Source organism: Scleropages formosus, chromosome 15 (genome assembly GCF_900964775.1).
Source record: "Scleropages formosus chromosome 15, fSclFor1.1, whole genome shotgun sequence".
Taxonomy (NCBI): domain Eukaryota; kingdom Metazoa; phylum Chordata; class Actinopteri; order Osteoglossiformes; family Osteoglossidae; genus Scleropages; species Scleropages formosus.
This window is the reverse complement of record NC_041820.1, coordinates 10849204-10868049: the sequence shown is the minus strand read 5'-3', so window position 1 is coordinate 10868049 and position 18846 is coordinate 10849204. Positions and strand designations below refer to the sequence as shown.

The window sequence follows — 18846 nt, the reverse complement described above, 5'->3', positions numbered from 1 at the left end:
AGGAGAAGAGAAGAGGGATTATTTTTAGAATTGCATCGGCTTTAGTGACGGTATGATGATTTTGAAGGTTAGTCTGACTGGTTCTAACTAGGACAAATTATAACTGTCCGACACGTTGCCATGAAAGTGATGTGCTATTATAATGTAAATGCAGCTTTAAAACACTACTTTAAATTAATTTATTGAGTGCGTATTGCTGCAACAATAAATTGTTCCTTCCAGTTTGAACTTTTGCTTTCTCTGTGTTAGAAAGAAAAAAATCTATGGGCCCAAAAAAACTTTGCTACAGGGTTTTCATAATTAATTACAGTTGTTCAGCATTTTTAATGTTAGGAATCCACCTCTCCATTTATCTTCCCCATATAGTGCATAACAGAATGGTAATCTGCAATATTATGGGGTACTGAAATTCCAAACAACAGAGAAAGTGGTGATAACTCATTCCAGCACCCTAGCTGACATGTACTAAAGCATCACCGTAAATTTTACACTATTAATCATTCTCCCTGCTGTATAATATGCTTCTGAGAGAAATAATTTTTCTAGCAGCTCTGTATTTGTTTATTCCTCCAATGAAATGCTATTAAATCCTATTAATTTTTTCATGAAGAATATTTAGATGTCTATGAATAATTTGTAATTTTACTCACACATACATACATACATAAATACACGCATGCATACATACATAAAGAAGTTCATGTTTTCAAAATATGCTGCATTAAATATTTTGAAATACTTCTTTTCTGCTAGGCAAAATGTTTTGGAACAAATGTTTTTAAAGCAAACAATTAAATATTACAAATTGTGCTTTCTCACTCAGTATTTCAAACAAAGGAACCCTCTACAAGTCATTCACATTACTGTCAGATGTAAGTGGTAAGTAGCAATGGATAAAATTCCATTAAAATTATTATAGAAATAAAAGATGCTAGAAACAACTGAATACTGAAAATTCATATAAAATATGTGCAGTTCACAAATTATGCTTTGAACAAGACACTAAGAATTAGAGGCAGCCTTTGAAATTCTGTACAGTACACAAACACACACTGGCTGAAAGCGCTTGTCCCAAGCAGGGTCACGGCGAACCGAAGCCTAACCCAGCAACACAAGGTGCAAGGCAGGAGGGGGAGGGGACACACCCAGGATAGGATGCCAGTCCATTGCAAAGCTATCCCAGACAGGACTCAAACCCCAGACCCACCAGAGAGCAGGACCCGGCCAAACCCGCTGTAGCACCGCGCCCCCCTCCGTATACACACACACACACACACACATTTTCTGAACCGCGTAGGCTCCGGTTCCCCGTGACCTCTCCCTATACAGTACAGTGAATTATAAAAAGTAATGTACAGTATGTATTATAGGCACCAAACAGATCTATGGTATGACCAAAAACTTTTGGACACTTGTTATGGATTTCAATATTAAATACGGAAAAAATTTGACTTCATGTTAAAAGAGAGATACACGTGAAGGACTGTAAAAAATAAAAATAAAATGGCTCCTCCTGCAACTTAGCACTGCAGTGCAACTTTGAACAGATCGCATAAAGATCTGACAGCCAAAAATGCATGAAGTTACTGCACCTACACCTGTGCACACACACATTGTCTGAACTGCTTGTCCCATATGGGGTCAGGGGGGAGCCGGAGCCTAACCCGGCACCTCAGGGCATAAGGGACACACCCAGGACGGGACGCCAGTCCATCACAAGGCACCCCAGGCAGGATTAGAACCCCAGATCCACTGGAGAGCACGACCCAGTCCAACCCACTGTGCCACTACATCCCCCTCCTGTGGGCACACTGAAACAATAATATTAAGCAGTAACTCAAAGTCAACTATCTCAAGCAAGAAAGTAAAGTTCAGCTGATTTTAGTTTTACTCAGTCCATTTAATCTAATGAATATGTACAAAGGAACAGCTGGTAATGTACTGGTTAGTGCTGTTGCCTTTGGACCCCAAGGTCACTAGTTTGAATCTATCCTTCGGCAGTAGTATGCTTACACAAGGTGCTTACCCTGAATTGCTCCAGTAAATCTACCCAGCTGTATAAATGGGTAAGTAATTGTAAGCTGAGTTGATAAATATAAATGAAGCAAACTAAAAATTTTTTTTTCTGCCACACATTCATGTTAGCTAATGGATTTTGATTTCATTGAGACAATTTATCAATTTTGAACACAAAGCAGTAAGGACTGCACAGCTGAAATTTGTAAAGTATTAAATATCCATTAAAACACTGAACTTCAGTGTTGTGGGATCGGAGAAAAAATCATGGCATGGTCAAGGACCTCTGCAAAATGTCTGAAATTCCAACTGTGTCTGAAAACTATTTGAATGCATGCAATCCCACAAACCTTAGTTTAATAAAAATTTAAATGGATTTTTAATATGCATAAAGAAATGTAAATGTATTTTCATGAAAAGATGTAAAAACTTAAAAATAAAATATACAGAGCATAATTTATAGACAAAGATGTTAGTGTATGTTTGTTGTCATATGTGTATGCCTATGTGCATACATACAAGCACACCACTATGTGCCCATGCATGCACGCACGTGCACACACACACACACACGAACACAAGGGAAGAATGGATGAACAGACGGCATTAATGAGCCTGTAAAACATTTCACCCTCCGCATGTCCCCTCTCTCTTGCTCTCTCTCTCTTTCAAAGAGCACTCTGAGACATCACTGAGATGTCTGAAGAATTTCCAAGGAAAAAGTTCCTTAACGCTGCAGGGCATTAATCCACTATTGAGAAGGGGTTTCTGGGGGGTAAGAGGAGGTGTGGAGCATGGTGGGGGGGGGCACTCTGCATAGTAATGAATAGGTGATGGGCCATAATATGGCGCATTCCAAATGTATGCAAATACTGGCTCTATAATTATAATGCATGTGATAATAGACTCAAGTATAATTAATTTATAACTTAGCAAAGACTGTCTGTTATGAACCCTAATATGATTCTATTACAGTGATTAGCCCACAATGACACCATCTAGGTCACCCTGCAAGATATACACTTTTAATGCTCCTGTCTCCGTGGACACCCGCGCTCCTCCCCCTGTGCACCTGCGACTCGCAGTGGGTGCTGATGGGAAGAGCACGTGCTGTATGACTCTGGAATCTACAGGAAACAGAGTGCAAACTGCATTCTGCATGGCATGTGCGTTTTTCATTAAGCAAATGTGTTTCTTCTTTTCCTCCAAGCCTAACAAAAAGTATTGACATTTTTTCCCCTTGGTGCAAAGGTAAGAGGACCTTCCCTTTCTGTTATACTGATTAAATACTTTTGCTAATTGTGTATGATAACATTTAGATGTCAGATTGTGCCCGAAAATGTAATTGCATTTACAAAGAAAGAATGCAAGAATGAAGGTGTTCCACCACTTCACATCTCGTGAGTGCCATTTTAGGGCATGGTCCTGCTTAGAGCAGAACTCACGGTCCTGTGCGGTGAAAAAACTGGTCCATTCGCTCGCTGTTCTCCCATGGCTGTGAGACACGACGAGCTGAAACTGGTACTCTGTGTACGGCCGCAGGCTCTCGGCTGTGTAGCTGAAGGTAGTACTCTCATTCTCCAGCAGTCTAGAGAGAAAGAAAATACACTCAAATAAAAGCTTGCATCTTCTCACATCCTCTAAACAGATGGATTTATTTAAGAATCTGCTTACATAAAAAGACTTGAGTTGTATATTTCCTAAGCTTTTGAAGTTTTCTGTTTTAAAATGCCTTACAGTATATACTAAAAGTGCCACAGCAATTTCTTTATAAGGGATCAACAGGTTATTTTGAATAAATTTCCTACCAATAATATTCTCTTATTATATCTCTTGATACAATAAATGAAATATATATTCATGTGCCATTCTGTGTAAAAAGTAAAAAAGAATACCGATTAACATAAGCTCCTAAGAGGAAGAAAATAAACAAAGTATCATGAAATATGATTCACTGCAATCATCATATGATTCCTTCCTGTTTTTTGCAGTACCAATTTTCAACAAGGTTTGCAATCAAATTTATCATAGGCCATAATAAATAAATCACATGAACAATGAAATACATTTCAAAAGAATCCCTGGAAATGAGGGTGATATATAATACATAGACCTTGTCATTTATTTATTAGAACAGAATGAGAATTTTGCCATTTCTGATTAAATTGCAATTTGTTGTCAGCGAGCATGTAATGAATACATATCAGATGCAGAACTTTTTGCATAGTACTCTTGCTTTGTGCAGATGGTTCAGGTTATGCGTTACTGGCACTATCATGCATCCTCACAGATAGAACTGTACTTTCTAAGTCATCACTGTGCACATAACAATGCACTGTCAATACTGCAAAAGGATGTTATCAGAACATGGGTTTGTGGTTCAATACAAAAAAACAAATAAAAAGTGATTCAATAGTACTTAAGGGTCTTATACAAGATAAATATGCACTGAAAATGATAACATACAAGATGATGAAGAACCAAGCAACACAAAGAATACATCAAGAACCATATAAAGAGTGAGTTGGGGAATTAGGGGTGAGGGAATGCAAAGATAGAGGTGGGCTTTTACAGCTGTATGTGGGGCTCATCCACCATCTTCATCTTCAGCTGGTAGAGGGGTGGCCCCGGGCCATTAGTGCGTGCGGGTGTGGACCATACGACCCGCAAGCTGGAGGGGGTGGCAGCTGCCAGCCTGGGGGGCATCACACCATCTGGAGCTGGGGAGAAGCAAAAGGAAGGGGCAGGGGGAGGAGACAGGGAGTGGGGGCGTGGGTGAATTAGAGCAAGAAAAAGAGTCCTTTTGAGCATATGCTGGAGAAGTGGAATGCTCCTCAAAGTGGAAAAACTGTTGGTCAGGGATGGGTGGGTTTTCTGCATTGCTGTGGGGATATGTACATATTCATCTCAAAACATGAGAAGTCCTTGGATCCAGGACTGTGCTGGCAGCCTCCAAAGTTCAAATACTAGTCTTCATCATTTAACACTTCACTGAAGAGCAGTCAGGGCAACAAGACAATTCTATTTATTTGCTCATAAAAAAGAAACAATGCTGTGTTTTTAAATTTGACCTAATGTGTCCACAATGCGTAGCAAGGCAAACTCTCTCACTTTATTGCGCTCGTCAGGTCCCTGTTTGAAAATGAGTTTGAATTTATAATGATCAATCTGCTCCGGTCAAGAAGGCAACACTATAGTTGCAGTGGACTCCAATATATTTAACAACAAAAGGTCTTTTCCATCTAAGTGGAAAAATGTTGAGTGTAAAGAGGAGAATTTAGATGACACTTGGCTAATGCTGCAGTTAGCTCTAGGTTTGTCAAGGACTCCCTGCCCTCATTCCACCACTCAGACTTGACGTGAGACACTCACACTATGTACCCCACATAACTCTTGAGTTTTCCCGGTGAGTCAGCTGACATGATTTAGATGACCTATCAAGAAAAGGGCAGGCACACAGTGGCTGACCTGTTGCCGTGTGAAGAGCTTTTCATGTTTTACAATTTCTTGTCCAGAATAGCTTCTGGGAGATTCCACTAACGCTATGTTAGATCAGTACTCATTTAATGTGAGGATCTGATGTGGATTCTCACACACACATTGTGATGAAACTGAAGGCATAAACATTTTAGCTTCTCCTTTTCCTGTAACACGAGTCATCGCCAGTTTCTTGTGGAGATGATCAAAGACCCCTCAGGTAAATTAAACAAGCACTCAATAGAGTTTTGAACAAGAGGAAAAGTAACATAGGGAAATTATAGCAAAAGATGGTAACATCTAACCCCCCACACTCCATACCCCTGCAATCTATCTGCTGCAGACCTCAAAGGCACAACAGAATATTAACCAAAAGTCAACTTCATCAGTGGATTTGTCAAGAAGAATGGTAAAAGAAAAACATTTTGGGAAGTACCCATCCCAACAGAGTACAAAGTCAGTGTCTCCCTCTAAAAAGAATCTCAAGCTGAAGTTTCAAATTCAAACATCCTAGTAAAACAATACACAGAAAGACTATGGTGTATGGTGTATTGCTCTAAAATCTGTTTATGTGCTCTAAGTTTGCATGAACAATTACAACAGCAGTGAATATGAACATCACTAACTACACCACAAACTGTATATCACTAACCAAAAATAGCATTCTAAGCAAAAACTTCAGAGTTAAGGTGCACTAACTGAATTTATTATTAAAAATGAAAGTTCATCACGTTGACTAGTAGTTTAAAAATGTGTGTAGGTTATCTATCATTGAGATGTGTGTACATCATTTTATTTACAAAAACTGGGGTAATAATGACACACCCTCACATCTGGTCATGCAGCATCAGTCTACACCAATAACAAGTTTTCAATGAAACATACATGGTTTAAAGGACCATCTCACAAGTATCAACATCTCCAATGAGTCCAAAGTTAAGATCTTATTCAATCAATGTCTCTCTTTTCATACCAAAAGAATAAAGCTGTAGTGGCAAATTAGGAAAATATCCAAAACTTTGTGACAGCCAAAGGACACATGCAGAAATCCACATTAGGAAAAGGCTGTGATAATTGCCAGTAAACACTTGGTCTGTATATAAGGAGACATAAGAACAAACAATGCTTACAAAGCAATTTATAGCCTAATATCAAGGGTAATTAAACATATAAATGCAACTGACAAGATTTCAAGTTATCCAGCATAAAAAGTGGGGAACTAAACTGATGAGATGGATGCCTATGAATTATTGACTGGCTTTGAGAAGCTGCTGGGAGCAGATTAGCATTCAAGATGAATACAGACTCCAGAGAAGACAGTGAAAACTGCAAAAAAGTGGAATATTTAAGTTAAGCTCCTGATATATAGGACATGTAAGCCTGTGTGTCAGAAGTTTGAGCTCAGCACTCAAGCCAAATAATAAAAAATAATTTTATTGCATTGTCTCCATTTTCATAATGTATCTACACATGAATTATTGCAAAAAATATTAAAAACAGCAAACTGCTTCACTTAAAAGTCAAAGCAACATGAAAAAATCTTAATGATTTAATGAAACAGAAACCATGGACAGGCACAAAACAAAGTGTAATCAAAAGAGAAAGAGCAAAGTATGACGAGAAAAATGGATGCATGAAAACATTATTATTAACCTTATACTTTATTTAGCTGATTCCTTTAGAGTTAGGTTAAACGTACTAAGAAGGAGGCATGTATGAACACAACCAGGCATCTTTCAGACATGCTGTGCTTATATGTTATTCGTGGCCTGAATGCCACTTACAAAACAGTTAATTCCTTGCAGTCTTATTTCACAAAACAGTCAGCTCAAAATTTCCTTTAGTTTCCTCTCTTTTTCAGGTATATCAAAAGTGTCACTAATAATTTTAAACTATGCACTTTTATGTTTCCACTGTACCTTAAAGCTTTCTAACCCTTCTGTTCTTTGATATAACAAGGACAGTTTGAGACAGGACTTCAGTTTGACTAAGAAAAAGACTAAAGATCCAGTAAGGTGGTGGGGGGGGGGATGAAAAAGCATGGTTTTTAAAATTTATACTTTCATGTGCCTTTGTTGTGAACTTGAGGATCTTGGAAAAAGTTTCTTTGCTTCTTCCTCTATGGCTTTTCCCCGTGGCACATCAGTCCGTTCATCCCTTATTTGTGGGGCCGTCATTAATATTTAACGGTGTCTTTCCTGCTCGGCCGCAGCGCCATGGCTGCACGCGCAGTCACGACCCAGTCTCACTAATCAATCAACAATCCATACAGATCTGTCTAATGAAGCACTTGGGGCTATCCTGGGAAAATAGACTGACAAGCATGCTAACCGTGCTTTCATGGATGTGACACATACAACAAAGGACTGCCAAGCATTCCTTTAACTGTGCAGCTAAATAAATGTTTACTAAGCAACATTTGGTGAAACTTTGATCTGAAGCAGTTTATAGTTTTAAGTTTAAGTTAAAGTTTAACATAGTTTTTCCCATTTATACTGCTGGAAATTGTGCTGGGGCACTTTAGTTACTGAAACATGGTCTCTCTTTGAACCTGTGGCAGCCTTAAGGTTATAAATTCAACTCCTTAACCAATAACTTCCCAGCTGCCAACAACGGATAAACTCTACACGCTCTACAAATAGCAAGAAAAACAACTGGAACCCGTTCAGTTATATTCTGAAGACACCTGTGGCTATTAATGTTATGTTGTTGTTCTGGGTCCGATACAGATACACAGACGATATTTGGGAGGGAGTTTTTCACTACTGGTGAGTACAACTAGTGGGGTATAACATAACCAGTTTTCTTTTCACACAATGCACATACATCAACCTGTATTTAGATATTTGCAGATATCAAACAAATAAGACATTTGTAACATATCTTTACAGTTAAAACGTCACTATTCAGTAACGGAGGTCACTGCAACCTGGTGTGAGGAAAATGTGAATGGTCTACATGTTGGTTTACATTCCCAACTGAAGGATTTTCACATTGTTGTCATCAGGGCATTTATAATGTTTAATGTGCAACTGAATTCATGGTTCAGAAGCTGAATTCATGGTTCAGAAGGCTCCCTTCTATAGCATGCTCTCTGAACTTCACTCAAGGCTCATATAGCTGTCAGGGTCCTATTTGGTCATGACAGCTGTAGTATATTTGAAGGTACACTATGGATTAAGACAGAAGGAGTCTGACTATGAGCACTGTTAAGCGTGGATTCCTGCTTCAATGTTCTGAAAACTGGACAGCTTTTACTGGATTAATAGTTTTTTTGTTTGCATTACACAATGTTATTTCTGATATTCTAGCAAGCTGAAATTCTACATATTTGCTTTCCAAATTTTCACAGATTTCAATTCATCCCATTCATTCCACTCTCTAAAAATCTTCAACCAACAGAGGGTGAAAAAATACTGTAATATCTACATTATTTAAAGCAGTGACTGTTGGCCTGAAAGAATGACAGGATATTAATGGGGAAATATCCTGATACTAAACACCACGTGTATATAAACATGCATTTGTATAGTACTTGCAGCAAACCTGGTGGTCATATTACCTCATTAAACAAATGCACTTCCCATAGGAAAGGCAGCACAACACAGTTGGCACTGTGCAATTGATTCTTCAGCTGAAAGCCACAAAACTATGTTCTGGTGGTGCTGTGGAAAGGGGCCTAATCTACCTCTGAAAACTGGCATACATTTCATAGTTAAAAGATCTCAAGGCTTATAAAGTGGGAGCTGTTATAAGTACTCAGCATTTGTTGCATCTGGACATGGACTGAACCTGGAAACTACACCCAGAACAAATATGACAGGAGCCTTAATGTATGTACAGTTTTCCCGGCCTGCACCTTTCTGTGGCCCAGGTTATGGCTCATATATCGATATCCCCTTCCACTTTACAGAAGACCACTGAGAAAAGGCAAGCACTAAAGATTGCCTTTTTTATAACCCCCACGGCTAATTTACCCTCTCCTTAAACACACATACCCAAGCGCATGGCACATGCTTCCAAACGCCATTTCACGTGTAAATCAGCTTAATAAGTTTTCACACCATTAACTAAAAGGAAGTGTGGCTCAAAGCCTATTTAACCAATGAGTTGTTACCTTTCATTTGCAGAGAAGGTCATAAAAGGAAACATTTCTGAACCATAAGAGTCATAATTAAAATCAACAACAATTTAACAGTGCAAAAAAGTGGGTCCTTAGTGCTGTAATAAACTTATAGTGTCTTGTCTTCCTATATATCCAACTATCATGAATAAGAATCACAAGCAATCAGAGTTCAATCACTAATGTCTTAACACATTGGTACTCCACAGCAACATACTATTTGGTCTGAGTGATTACACAGCTGTCATACAGGGTGATCTTATACTTGTGACAATTTTAAGATTTGTTATGAAATTAAATTTTGTGGGGTCTTCCTATTAACTACAAAATCTAGGTTGTCTATCAAGCATCTTCCACACAGTGAATATAGAAGTGAACATGATTCGGATACTCACCCCCAGGGGGCAGCGTGATGGCAGAAGGGGGACTCGCCACACAGCCCTCACTATTGCAGGCATTCACCCACACAGTGTAGTTGGAGAAGGGGACCAAGCCCCCAATGGTCACCCATCGACTGGCTTCTGCGCTTGTGTGCAAGGCTCGTGTGCTCTCCTCTACTGAGGAGTTGTGTGCTGTGAAGACAGGGAAACACAGAAACAGGAAATTCCATGCAGTACTTCCTTGTAGCATGGGCAACATTTAGATGAGGGATCTGTAGACAGGGAATTTAGAAAGACAGGCTACTTTGTGTCATCTATTTTTACCATTTGCATTACCTAACACATATACATGTAATCATAAGGCACACTTGTACGAGAAAGCCAGTTTCATGTACTGTTAACAAGAGTGGTGATGTGAGGAGCCATGCATTATTACATAGCTGCACACAACACCACACTGAGTTGTTGATGATGATGTAATGAGGCTGTCCAAGAATAAGTGTAGCAGCCAGCGTGAGGACTTTATTTGTCCTGTTTTCTCCTTGTTACAGCTTGCTTTAACAAAAATGTAATGCATAAATTGTACTTTTGCTAAGATGTATGTCACTTTGGACAAAAGCGTCTGCTAAATGATTAAATGTAAATGTAAAAAGAAACATTGTAAGATCTTGAACCAGTTTTACCCAGGTGACCTCAGAAACGCTGAAATGTACGAGAAACAGTGCAGTTGCTCTCCTCTCACAGACCGTAGCGAGAGAACCACAGTCTGGGCTGCATTCTGCTCTCATGTGGAAGTGCTCCAGCGCTGCTACCACGTGACGGTCAGCACTGCTGCGAGGCCCTGGAGGACCACAGGCTCCGGGTGTCTGACCAAAGCCTTAATCCAAAAATGGTGATTGATTGTCTCTCTGGTGCTAACATTGATTTACACACAGCACACTGCAGCAATGCAATGCACCATCCTAAAAAAAGAATCTTTAAATGTAATAGAAATAGATGCATTGACCATGGTCCTCACCGGAATGTTCCTGCAGATCGGTAAAATCTTTTCAGAACAAGATACAAAAACTACACCATAGCAGCAAGCTGGGTGCACATGTAACCTTATTAGATAAGTCCCAGGAGGGGCCCTGCTGCAATTTCTTTGAAATAGGTATTTAATGTGGATTGCTCCAGCAAAAACATCCATATGTATACATGAATAAAAAAGATAAGTGACAAAAACAGTCACAAAATAAATGACAACAAATGATGAAGGGTGAACAACTGTAATGTCAATACACAGCAGCATAAAAGCAGTTTTAAGAAGAATTAGAATAATCTGAAAAATACAGAGCTGCTTTCTAATTTTTGTAGGAATAGACTGAACAGGAATGCTACTCTCTGAGACACCCTTACACTCATCCCTACAGGATAGTGTCTTGCACTGTAACACATTACCTGGGGTCCTGAGGGTGGCCAGTACACATCACCCTTCCTGGCCAAAGCCACTTACAGTAATGCAATCGACTAAAGGAAATATGGCCTTGCTTGCAAATTAAAAGGAAATTAATTTCCTTAAGTCCTCACCTCACGTCTTCAATAGACACTAAGCAATGGGAGGTGGGATAGGGGAGAAAAAATGTGGGACTGAAAGTCTATAACCTCCACCCTTTAGCCATCTGATGGTCTGAAACACAGCACCATAAAGAAATCAATAGGTATGAAGGGTTGCTGTGGACTAAAAGTAGACTGAAGTGCTTTCACTGCCTTGACAAATCACCGTAACAGGATGAAACTGGACATTTTTTCCAAGTACAAAAGACAAAATTCTATATACCATTAAACTAAAATAAACAAATGTAGTAAATTTACCTGTGCTCCTTTCTGCTGTTGGCACATTTCTGCGCTACTCTTCTAACTCAGCAAATCTCTAGGTCAAGTCTGGTAATTGCTTCCAGTTTTCCTGTTCTACTTTTCTGCAGTTTTAAAATGAAATGCTAACATGAAAGCATCTGTTTAATTTCTTTCAAAGAAGAGATTTTCTTTGCCTTTTTTGTTTTAACCATAACTAAAACATGCAGAAACGGCGTGCTTCATTTTCAGCAAAAGACAAATGGGTGGTTTTCGGCACTGAAGAATATATAATGGTTAAAAAGTCACTTTTTTTCCTGCAGCTCTACATAAATCACGGAAGCAGTCAATATTTAATAATGCTTGCCTTGGTCTGGAGTCCCTTGATCACCCCTGTCATGTGTAATAGCTCCCTCTCCGATATCTTTGACATAAAAGCCTGGCTTTACTGCAATACTAACATGTAGAGGGTCATTACTGATCGACATTTACCTTAATCTGTGACTGCCAGCCACGAACCGATAAATTCCCCAGGAATCCGCTGGGAGAAATCAGTAAACTTCTCGGAGCAGAGGAGAGCGAGCTGAGAGCAAATTCTGCCAAGAACAGAATTCATTTCCCAGACAGGGCCAGGGAAGCACCTGATGGAGACAGGGTCCTGCCCATTCCACTGTCTGTTTCTGTCTGTTTCTTTCTCCTTTTCTCACACACCTGCATACAAACTCTAAATACTCTGTACAGAAGCACACACATGTTGTACACACAGTACATAGTATATATGCAGTTTATAGATATAGAGCCTGCACATACACTGTAAAAGAATACACAATGCACGGTGTACGAATTCGTACAGAGAGATACACAGACCTGAAATTTATTCATTTAGCTGATGCTCAACTCTGAAGTAACTTAAAATGTTAAGATACTAACAATTATTTACCCACTTATAGAAGCTGGGTAATTTTTACTAGAGCAATTCGTGGTAAGTAGTTTGCTGAGCAGGAATTGAAATCCAGGTCCTAACAAAGTGTAAGGTAGTACTACAATACTCATAGGCACAGAAACGGACACTATGCACAGTCTGATGTAAAAAAAAAAAAAAAAAAAAGACCGTTACACACAGACATCCACACATGTACAAAGAGCTGTTGTCTTGTTTTCTCACACACACTCCAATACCCACACATGCTCACTCCACTGAAAGAGGAGCATGTGACACAGTCAGCACAGTAGGTGAAGGGCTGGGGCGTAAAGAAAAGGGACTTGACACAAAACTCATCAGTCCCATGTAGGATGCAATATCACACACCAAGAGAATACAAATGATGTTCCTACACGCTGGTCAACTTGCAAAAACAGCACAGTAAAGGCAGAACAGCAAAGAAGCAAGAAGCTTTTCTTTCACAGGTTCTGCGAGCAGGTTTCTTTAACTCCTTCAAATGAATACCCTGCACCTCATAATCTTAGCAGTGCTCCTCAGAAGAAAACATCAAAGGCCTTGCTCTACTACGAGGAGACCTGCCAGTCCTTTCACAGGGTCACTTCCATCTGCTTGTACGTTCTGATTACAATCTTGAGTCCATAAGCTGCTCTTCCTAGTTGTCAGAAAGCTACTTTTAAGTCTCCTCCATCACAGATGTAGTGGAGAATCACAAGATAGAGCTTCCTACCGAACTGACGGAAGGTCCCCTCTGCCAGAAGCTTCACACATTTCTCACCAAAAGTAACACACGGATACTGTATATTGTCAGGAATATGTGATACTTCCACTTTCCATATGTTTGCTCATTTATATCTGTTTGAAAATGTTATTGACTACCAGAAATACACTTCAGAGGGTGCAACCAGCAACACATTCTCATTACTGCAGTTATGGCCATAATACAAGGAGGCCTATAAATAAATGCAGTTCCTGTGTGGGTAACAAATGAAAGTGTGCTGACAGGATATACAATATTTGGTTTCAACAACACTGGCATATAAAATATGGGTCAAAAAAGTCCAAGGTTAAAGATGTCAGTTTATGAAGAATGGATGTAAACAGAAATGCAGAAAAAGTATGCATGATCCAACTGTCTGTCGTGTTATATTAGAGACCAATCAGACAGCAAAGCGTTTAAAGCACACACAAGTACACAAGCATATAAAAATTACGCACACACACAAGACAGGATTTTGAACGAAAAACTCTGCATTGATGAACTGTTGATTAATGAAGAAGGACAATCTACAATACTGGCTCGGCACAGAAAAGATGAACGTTGACCCAGAAAGGCTCAGGTCAGTCTTTTCCACTGTGCACTGCTGGGAGTTTGACCAGGACTGGCCACAGACCAGAGTCCAGTTCAGGGGTGGCAGGTTAGGTGTTGCCCACTGAAAACCACAATAATCACAACTACATTTCTTTTCAAATAAAAATGTACATCATTTAACAAAGGCAGAAAAGGAATATTTAAAGTTTTTTCCTTTCCTTGCTGTTCATTTTTTTAAACAGGGCTGCTCACTGTCACCTAAGTGCAGATGAGAGCTTTTAGGTATACCATAAAATGTCTGCCTATCTAGCACTCATCTCAAGTAGGACTTGGAAAAAAAACTCACTTAGCAAAATGCAGGCAGCAGGCACATCATAAATGGGCCTCACGTTGGTGTATCATAGTGAAAATGTTAAGTGTGGCTTTTAACATGCTGCACTTGAACACAACAACAGAGAGCTCGGATGGCACTTTAAAAGTGTCAGTGGCAGCAAGGAGTGGAGTGATGCTGAACGGAGCTGTTCCATCCATACCTATAATGGCTATCTGAGTGGTACAGTTGTAGTAGAGTTAGTACAGCGATAGCAACAGAGTTACCTGAATGTTTATAGAAAGCCCCATGGAAGAGCAGGCTGTACATCAGGTTCCCATTTGGCCTGGATGGACCCTGCCACTTGGCCCTCACTGACCGTGGGCCTTCGTTGCGGATGTCCAGGGTCACAGTCCCTACGGGGGCTGCCTCCAGGGTCCGTGCATCCATCTGAAAGAATGGCGAAACACTGCCATATAGCTGAGGATGTTCCCATGGTGAGCAACTGTGAAAAATTTTACACAGCAGTTACATTTTCCCTTTTCATGGAATTATGTGAGTGCTCCAAATCAAAAAATGTATGTATGTTAATTTGTAACCTTAAGTACAATGTGTGAATCCATCCATTAACAGTAACGGTTTGTCCAATACAGGGTCACAGTCGTCCAAAGTCTCTTTTCGAGGTATAGGACGTGAGGCTGGACAGGACACAGAGCAATCGCACACGCACACACAATACAAGAAATTTATAGTCACCAGTTCACCTGAAACACAGACTGACCTGGATTCAAACCCATTTCTGAACATGTATTCCTGGCCTTATGAAGCAGCAGTGCCTTCCACAATACAGACTTTGTACTTTGTATGGACTTCAAATGCATTTTAGCAGTGCTAATGGATCCTGTACATCTATGCTGCTGATTAGATTTTTGAAATCATAAACATATGGAAAATATGAAAAGTAAATGATAAAAATCACATGAGAAATCTTTAAATTAGCCCTTGTTATGTGTAACATGGCAGTGAATGTAATAGTTAATCTTGTATACTGTATACACATGCAGCTTACACATTTAAAATGACTGAAAACAGGATATTGTGCTCTCAAGAACGCATATAGTTTACAACAGAAATACATCATATGCAAGAACTTCATGCATATTCATATCTTCAAACTAATAATCACTGAGTTTTCCATGTGTCTCTATACGCTGATAAGGAAAAAAATAACCTAACATGCCGAAAAAATGAAAGCATATGCACTTTTTAAAGTTGTGTTTGCTTGCCATCTGCCAAAATGGGGAGACGTTTCGCGGTCAGGCCATCTACTCAAAGAGGCCTGGTCCCCCCCCCTCCTGGACCCTCCTGCCCAGTCCAACTTCTGCTGTGTCTGCAGATCGCCCCCCTCTGACTGAACATTGCGCTCATATTGGAAAAGTGCCCAAATATGGCCCATCAAGGCCGTAACCGGCCCTGAGTGGCATTTACACCAAATGTCAAGCGTGAGCAGACGGCGCTGTATTGAATGGAGCAAATCGATCAGCTTTATGACGCCGGCTGCCATCTGACGCCGGCACATTAGCATAATGTAGACTCGCCGGGCGCTCACCAGGGGCCCTAGGGCACAGCCCCGGGCAGTGCAGGCCTGCACACGGAAGCTGTGGAGGCTCCAGGGTGACAGGTCACCCACCCAGAAGTACTGGGATGTGGAGTTCTGCACCAAGGCTCCGTTCATCCACAGGCTGTAACTGGTGATTGCCCCTGGGTCGTGACGGGAATGGACATGAAAACAGACACACAGGGAGAAAATAAACACTGGTTAGCCAGAGGTTTCCTTTACCTCTCCTATCTTGCTGAGTCTAGCCATTTCAACACTTGCTGAAAAGTTCTGTATTAGGGCTCCAACTCCAGAATAAGACAGGCAACATAAGAAGCACACATACACAGAATTAGTGCTAGAGAAGTTAACATTAAACCACGACTTTGGCATGATTTTACACATGCCACAAATGTATATTTAACATCAAATTAACCAACACTGCCTTCGCAGCTGACAAGTTATAGCAAAGCAGTATGTTAGAAATACCAATTACAAGTTTTTACCATCAGATTTACTGGGCTGATCATGTCGAAAGTATGAACATAAGACTTATTTTGAGTCTCACAATTCAGTCATTCGTTGATCTGTTATCAATAACTGTTTGTCCAGAGTCAGAGTGGTCCGAAGCCAATCTGAGTTGTCAAGAGATGAGGGGGTCATATCATTGCAGGCCATGATTATCAATATTTTTTGTTAATTAAGTATTAAAGTTAACATTGATTCATAATCAGTGATTTACAGTACATTGATTATAGACACACACTGGCTGAAACCACATGTCCCGGGCAGGGTCGCAGCGAACTGGAGCCTAACCCAGCAACACAGGGTGCAAAACTGGAGGGGAGGGGATACATCCTGGACAGGACGCCAGCCCACTGCAAGGCACCCCAAGCAGGACTCAAACCCCAGACCTGTCATACAACAGGCCCCGGCCAAACTTGCTGTGCCACCATGCCCCCCGATTACACATTTATTTAATAATGTTAATCGCTCTGGCTCGCCGCGACCCCGCTCGGCACAAGTGGCTTCAACCAGTGTGTGTGTGTGTGTGTGTGTGTGTGTGTGTGTGTAATTCAGAAATTAAATTAGTTTTTGTTAAAACCAGTTACTAAACACAGGCCATTTAGAAACTGTAAGAATAACAAGAAAAAAAAAATATTTGAGAAAGTCAAAAAAAGGATGATTTGTCATCGAAAAACTGTTATTGTTTGCCTTTACTTGGAGTCCAGTGGAGTGACTGCAGCTTGCCATGTGGTCAGAATTTTATTGCTACGGTTTGAACGCATGGCAACAATGAAGCCAAAGGTGAAAGGAGGAGCAAAACAGGTGACCTTGTATGAATGAGATCTAAGGGTTTTTCATGGTATGTAAAAAACACAGTCTAGCCCTTTACATTAATTAAATGGATGTTGTCCAAAAATTGCTTTAGAAAGTATGAACTATAAGTCAGAAAATCAAAGAGTGCAGATCCTGCACAAAAAGAATAGGAAAGCATCACCACCACCTCCTGCTCATCCTCCACTGCATGTCACCTTTGGACGCTGCATGGTGTCCTGGTTTCAGACACACAAGCCGATGTGTACTGGCAGTTTGGATTAAGGCCCTCTGTGAAAGCACACCATTAGGCAAGAGTGCAGTAAAACAAGTAAACAGTCTTTGCCACTGGTCATGGTATAGCACAAGCCAGAGAGATGTACGAGGTTACAATGGGACTGGGCCTGAATTCCTGACAGCTCCACTGGTTCATACAAGTGATTAAACAGAAGAAGAACTGCACTTCCGAATACAGCGATGAGCTGTGAAGAACATTGCATAAGCAGAAAACATAATAACGGGGGAGCGGTGACGTAGCGGGTTTGGCCGGGTCCTGCTCTCTGGTGGGTCTGGGGTTCAAGTCCTGCTTGGGGCGCCTTGCGACGGACCGGCATCCCTGGGTGTGTCCCCTACGCCCTGTGTTGCTGGGTTAGGCTCTGGTTTGCCGCAACCCCGCTCGGGACAAGCGGTTTCAGTCAGTGTGTGTGTGAGTGAAATCATAATATTGGAATTATAATTCTAATATTTTATATATAATATATATATATATATATATATATATATATATGTATACTGCGTGCATATATTTGCTTTCGGCATTTCACAGCTCCCACCTCCATGGTTACCCAGTCACAAGAACTGTAAACTGTGGTCTGTATGACAATGTTCATAACACTAAAATATTAAAAAAACTGGAACAGGAAAAGTGTTTTACATAGTATGAAACAATGAAATCAATCATGCAGTAATGATACTATGATAATATAGGTATTTGAGTTCCACTTAATTTTTTGTTAACATAATAGAACATGAAACACTGTTTTTCAGTCACAATTTCTAAAAAAAACACAAACTGCTACATTGTCATTAGATAAGCAGAAAAATCATTATACAATGCATATTTTATATTAAATTTGCCTAAGTGCTTTCAATTGCATATGTAGATGGACATGTGAAAATAAGAACCCAGCAGAGGATGCAAGCAAGAACAAAAGCAATTTGTCATTTTTAATTCTATACTCAAGAGCAGAAGCAGAGTGTTTTAATACAAATATGAAATATATACAGCATGGCCAGATGGATGGCTGTATACCTGTGTATATTTATCATGGAATGCTACTTTTTTTAGTTATTGAAGGATTTCATAAGCAACCATTTATAATTTTTAATACAATTTAAACACATTAATATCTAGCCTTAAAGAGTGGCCTTAAACATTCAGAAAAAGAAATTTTTAGGTAAAAACTGTTCAAAATTATTTTAATTGTTTTAAGTTATTCATGAGTTAAAGACTCAATTTAAATTTAAACTGGAACTAATAT

At 39.9% G+C, this 18846-nt stretch overlaps 1 protein-coding gene across 1 annotated transcript in view; it reads right to left on the bottom strand.

Moving 5' to 3' along the window:
- Positions 1 to 18846, bottom strand: part of ush2a (Usher syndrome 2A (autosomal recessive, mild)) — a 195942-nt gene that overhangs the window by 82705 nt on the left and 94391 nt on the right. Inside the window, exons 35-39 of the mRNA XM_018726893.2 lie at positions 16001 to 16152; positions 14659 to 14841; positions 10012 to 10165; positions 4589 to 4736; positions 3462 to 3604 (exon numbers count right to left, since the gene is read on the bottom strand). Coding sequence (XP_018582409.2) covers positions 3462 to 3604; positions 4589 to 4736; positions 10012 to 10165; positions 14659 to 14841; positions 16001 to 16152 — 780 coding nt within the window. The remainder of the gene's footprint in view (positions 1 to 3461; positions 3605 to 4588; positions 4737 to 10011; positions 10166 to 14658; positions 14842 to 16000; positions 16153 to 18846) is intronic.